Source organism: Poecilia reticulata, unplaced genomic scaffold, assembly GCF_000633615.1.
Source record: "Poecilia reticulata strain Guanapo unplaced genomic scaffold, Guppy_female_1.0+MT scaffold_302, whole genome shotgun sequence".
In the NCBI taxonomy this organism is placed as follows: Eukaryota; Metazoa; Chordata; class Actinopteri; order Cyprinodontiformes; family Poeciliidae; genus Poecilia; species Poecilia reticulata.
In genome coordinates, this window is record NW_007615077.1 from 64,420 (window position 1) to 69,786 (window position 5,367).

Genomic DNA, 5,367 nt, shown 5'->3' on the forward strand with positions numbered 1-5,367 from the left:
TTCTCCCTGCGAGCTCAGCTGGACCAGAGCCCTTTAGAGGTTCGGTCCAATCCAGCGCTGAGGCTGTTGGACCCGCCGCTGTGCTGGTGCCGGGTTCACTGAGCCCAGAAACCCGTTGCTAGGGGCAACCCATCCCTCTTCTCTTCTCTTCCTCCATCTGAGAACCAGAACCGGCAACGCAGACAGGAACTCACCAGAACCAGAAGACGGCATCATGTTCCCGGATCTCTGGACTTCATCAAACCTGCTGAAGATGACGTTCAACCTGAGGAAGAGGAGCGAGACGGATCAGATCGATCGCGTCTCTCTCCTAATGGCGACGACCATCATGGAGCAGAATGAAGACGATTCATCATTTAAACTAGTTTACGAAGAAATATCTGAATGCAGCATAACTTAACCCTAATCCTGCCATTCATCTATTAAATGCAAAACACACCTTTAAGATTTTTATCATTTTTCTTTGTGTTGTTTTGCCTCATAAAAGCCAAAAAATGCTGAACTTTCAGAATCAAACCTGGTGAACTTTTGGGTCCTGAAGCAGCTTGAAAATAAGTAAAGATTMTGAAAATCTAAAGATGAAAACCAGAAACTAAACGGCATAAGATAAAAACCATTCTTTATGGCTGCTGCAGTGCGCATCGACCCCACCAGGGGGAGCCCCGGCCTCAGAGCAGGCCATAGAGCGGACCGGACCAGATGGCGACCCGGCCGGCGGCCTTCCGTACCGTGACTGGGGAAGGCCCTTCTTGCTGAGGTCCAGCCTCACCCGCTCCCCAACATGGCGGTAGATCTCCACCAGGCAGCTCATGGCGCCGTCCCGGACCTGCAGAACCAGAGATCGGGTCAGAATCAGAGTTCTGGACCTGAGACAGAACCAGGATCCACTGGATCCCACTCTTTGGTCTGCTGCTGCCAAGCATCGAACCAAAACTTCCTGATGGAGGAGAGTAACGGAAACACCTGCGCTCCATCAGGTTCGCTGTTTCCACGGTAACAAATTCACAAAGTAACTTCCTGTGGTCAGAAGCTGAGGATGATGAAGAAAYGAGTGATTAGAAACATATCAAACATCACATTATGAAGAAGGATGCCCCACATTCATGTAGCTTAGCATATATGGAAAGGAAACCGGTTAGCATCTGGTCTTCTGTACGTTTGTAAGGCTGCAAACGCCATTTATGATGTCATCATAAATCATGTGGTGTGAATTCAAGCTATCTGATGATGTCAGTGATGATGTCAGTGATGATGTCACCTGGGCCGTGGGGTCCCCCAGCAGGCTGCAGATGTGCGGGACGATCTTGCTCAGCGTCAGGCCTTGGGCTCCGGACCTGGAACAGAAACAAGTTGGGCCTGGTGCGTTCCTCAGGTTGTGGTTCTGGTTCTGGTTCTGGTTCTGCTCACGTGTTCAGCGTGGCGATGAGACATAGGCACACTCCCTCTCTGGTCCGGTTGTTCTTATGCTTGAAGCCTCCCAGCATCCGGTCCCAGACGTACTAGAACCAGAACCACAGGTCAGCACTGAACTCCAGCAGAACCAGCAGAACCAGACACAGACGGGTCTGTTAGGGCTCGGTTCTGTTAGGGCTCGGTTCTGTTAGGGCTCCATTCTTGCTATGTCATGGCTTCCTCTTTCTCTCTAACCTAACTTCCTGTCATCAATCCATCAGAACCAAACTGGGTTCAAAGGTTCTGAGAAGTTTATTAGAACTTTTCTCCAGATTCAATTCCCAGTTTAACCAGAACAGCCGTCCAACAGAACCGCTCCCTGTCCGGACSCATCCGGGCTGGTGCCGGCAGGGGGAACCGGACCGGGTCTGGACTACCTGAGGKGAGGCGGCCTGCTCCATGATCTTCAGCAGCAGAACCTGGTCCTGCTCCCTCACCTGGTCCCTGGCGTCTCCCAGCCGGTCCATCAGGCTCGGCAGAACTGGAACAGAAGCAGAACTGGCTAGACACGGGTCAGAACCAACAGCGGCGCCGCAGCAGAGAGACTCACCCGTTCCGATGTGGGTTCTGAACCGGTCCTGGAGCCGGGTCACCAGAGCCGACAGGAGGTCCAGCCCCAGCAGGTTCACCTGCAGAACAGACAGAACACAGAACCGGGTCAGATAATTATATTAATAATGCATATTTTATTAGAGCAAGCCTTTGGATCARGAGTTTAAAGCTCCTGATCCAGTCACGAACTGGGCCGGGCCGCCCCAGCTGCTCCAGCCGGGTCCAGTTACAGTCCCAGAATGACTGATCCCAGCATCATCCCAGTATCATGGAGCAGTGGCTCATATCAGAGACCAGAGTGGCTTCAGGGCCGCAGAGACGCACCGATGGGAACGTTTGGGCCGAAACCGATATATGTGCATCACTGTCACTGGTTCTAGTTAGCAGCCGTAGTTAGCAGTTCTAGTTAGCAGCCGTAGTTAGCAGTTCTAGCTAGCAGTTCTAGTTAGCAGCCGTAGTTAGCAGTTCTAGCTAGCAGCCGTAGTTAGCAGTTCTAGCTAGCAGTTCTAGTTAGCAGCCGTAGTTAGCAGTTCTAGCTAGCAGTTCTAGTTAGCAGCCGTAGTTAGCAGTTCTAGCTAGCGGCCGTAGTTAGCGGTAGCTGCAACCATGAATATGTAGACAGCTCACTGGCCGCTGAGTCCTACGTTAAGTCGCCGCCATCTTGAATGTGGCAGTAGAGCGATGGGCGCTCCATACTTCATGTCCTGCTTGGAATTGTTTCAATCATTTTAAAGTACAAACTGGATGGGCTGGCATTACCTTTCACAGGTAAAAATGAAAATAACTATTTTACMAACATAATTTCTTGATTTTGCGGCCAGACACCCTAACCCTATTTCCCATGTAACTAAATTGGTTTGAAGTAACTATTCTGTTATTTTCTTAGCTAACTTTTTTCATATGTGCCTTTTTTCTAATGAGTTACCTCCCAGTKCCCTGAGGTTCTCCTCCCAGAGAAACCAGCACTGGGGGATCACAGCCATGTTTCACATGGTCAGTGTTCAGCTATGGAGATGCTACCAGTCTGTGCCCCAATATGCTGAAATAGGTTTTTCTGAATGTGGAGGAGGGATGAATTTTCTATTACACTGTCAGATAATTTCACTTCTAACTTCACGTTATCCTGTATACCAGGACAGTCACTGGGCTGCTCCCAGCTGGACCAGCAGGCTGAACCTGTCTGTGTTCCCAGTATAATATAAATAAATCTGGATTTATTTAGGGTAGGGTTAGGACCCTATTGTACACTTTTTTCATTCGCTTTTTGCATATTTTTAAGTGAAATATCTCAATCTGAAGCATTAGGGTATTAAGCGAGTTTATATAATAAAAATAATTGAGTCCGTTAGATTTTTTTCGTCTTTGCTGTTCATAGCACAATTGACATATTATACTGTATAAAATGTAGCAAAACTTTATAAATAATGCTTGACAATGGCTGATTTATCAGTTTATTATCTTTACAATAAAATACATATAAATTAAGAGGAAATTGCGTTTTTTTTCATATCTTGAAAAGCTAAGTGCTCACTGAATTATGTAATTGTGTAAATATGTTTAGAAATACATCTGTGAATATAAMAACGATCAGAATCAGTCAAACATTGTGCTCTTCATTCAAAAAGACCAAAACAATTAAATATTCACATCAAAAAGGTAGAAAAAGTGCTTTCTTTGATTCCTTGATATATCAGTGTTTGTGAGTCTTTCACCAACTTCAACACTTTGTAGAACGGCGCTTTGGAAGTTTGTCCATTTGATTATATTAGCTTACTGGCAGATACGCCCCATTCAATATGGCGGACGCCATGACGTATCGCAGCAACAAGCCGACACGGCTACATTTCACGGCTGCAGCCGCCTACAGTCAGAGCGCCTTCGGGCGACCAAACATCTGCCTGACGGAAAAGCCACTGGTGAAAAATAAACGACATAAAATATGAGATTAAAAATGGCTGCTGCTACATCTAAGGCCGACCACGTTTCACTTTAGATACGAAACATTTTAGGTTTGTGTGGAAATGGRCTGGAAGACAGAGATCAGAGGAACCGCTTCAGAACCAGGCCGAGCCCAGAACCAGGTCCAAAATGAAACGGCAGAGTGAACAGCAGCCTGAGCCTCTAAGCAAAGACTGTGCCGGTTCATTCTGGTTTCTATAGCGGCCCTCCCTCAGAGACCAGAACCCGATCGGATCCGCTCGAACAGAGGCGGAGTGTCTCCGCTGTGTCCTACAGGCAGAGACGCAGCTCGTCAGAGGGGAACCACGGGACGGCCGTGACGCCAGCCGGGCCGCTCCGAGGCCCGCTCGCCTCAGGGTGAGCACTAAAAACAGAAACCGGAACCAAACCGGGTTCTGGAGAGTCAGCTGAGCCTCAGCAGCAGAGCAGCGTGACGAGACGCCGTGTTGAGGAAGGCGGCCTGTCTTCACCCTGCTGCAGCTCCCAGCATGCACTGCTGTCCACACAGACACCTGCTGTCAATGGGCTCTTTGCACGGCAGCTTCAGCGTTTGGAGAGAAGCGGCTCCGTCGTTTCCGGTCTGTTGAAAATGTCAACACTAGGAGCTGCAGGGCTTTTTCCAAAATAACAGTTAGTGACGACATCGATCCGAAGCTCCAACAAGGAAGGTTAGGATGTAGCCTTGTTAGACGTTCACTGATACCAAGGTGAGCTTTACTTTCTTTAAGCTTTGTGGCTAACATTAACTTTAGCTTATGCTAGCAGGTAATATTCTCAGACATTTTCATTGTAAAAATGTTTTAAAAATCTAAACCTTTTAATCCATTCTAACGGACAATGTTTTCATCTTATTTTGTAAAGTGTCAGAGGCTAACGGGGAGGTTCCGGTTCCGGTTCCGGTTCGGGCTTTTAGCTTCTGAAGCCTGACGGAGCTAAAAGCCTCTTAGCTCAACAGCAGCAGCTCTGGAGTCAGATCTGGTTCAGCTGTTCAGGCTCAAAGCTGCTGCTTTTAGAAACATATGACCGTGTTGCTTAATGTCTCCGTGTTACTTCGTTTTATGTTCAGAGCTCAGACAGGACGGTGCTTACAGCAGGATGTGCAGGCGGATCAGTGGCTCGGCTCTCTGGTTCCCATAAACTCTCTGCTTCAGGCTGAATACAGAAGTGACTCCATGGAAATTAATATTACAGATCTAGAGCTTTAGATCTAGATCCRCCTTTCTCCATCTGGAACCATCAACTGGATTAAAACCAGATTATTCAAAAGAAAAGCTGCAGATATCGGTGGAATAAAACTCCAGGAATATTATCTGACCTCAGGAAGCTGAAGCTGCTGCTGTTCACTTGATTATTTTGAACGGCTCTATGCGGTAGGAATCGGCTCAATGCGGTAGGAATCGGCTC

At 47.8% G+C, this 5,367-nt stretch overlaps 1 protein-coding gene across 1 annotated transcript in view; it reads right to left on the reverse strand.

Moving 5' to 3' along the window:
- The window catches only part of LOC103460821 (CLIP-associating protein 1-like), a 16,479-nt gene that overhangs the window by 3,602 nt on the left and 7,510 nt on the right, over positions 1–5,367 (reverse strand). Inside the window, exons 3-8 of the mRNA XM_008403135.2 lie at positions 2,003–2,081; positions 1,830–1,933; positions 1,408–1,499; positions 1,259–1,334; positions 729–826; positions 195–265 (exon numbers count right to left, since the gene is read on the reverse strand). Of these exons, the coding sequence (XP_008401357.1) occupies positions 195–265; positions 729–826; positions 1,259–1,334; positions 1,408–1,499; positions 1,830–1,933; positions 2,003–2,081 (520 nt within the window). The remainder of the gene's footprint in view (positions 1–194; positions 266–728; positions 827–1,258; positions 1,335–1,407; positions 1,500–1,829; positions 1,934–2,002; positions 2,082–5,367) is intronic.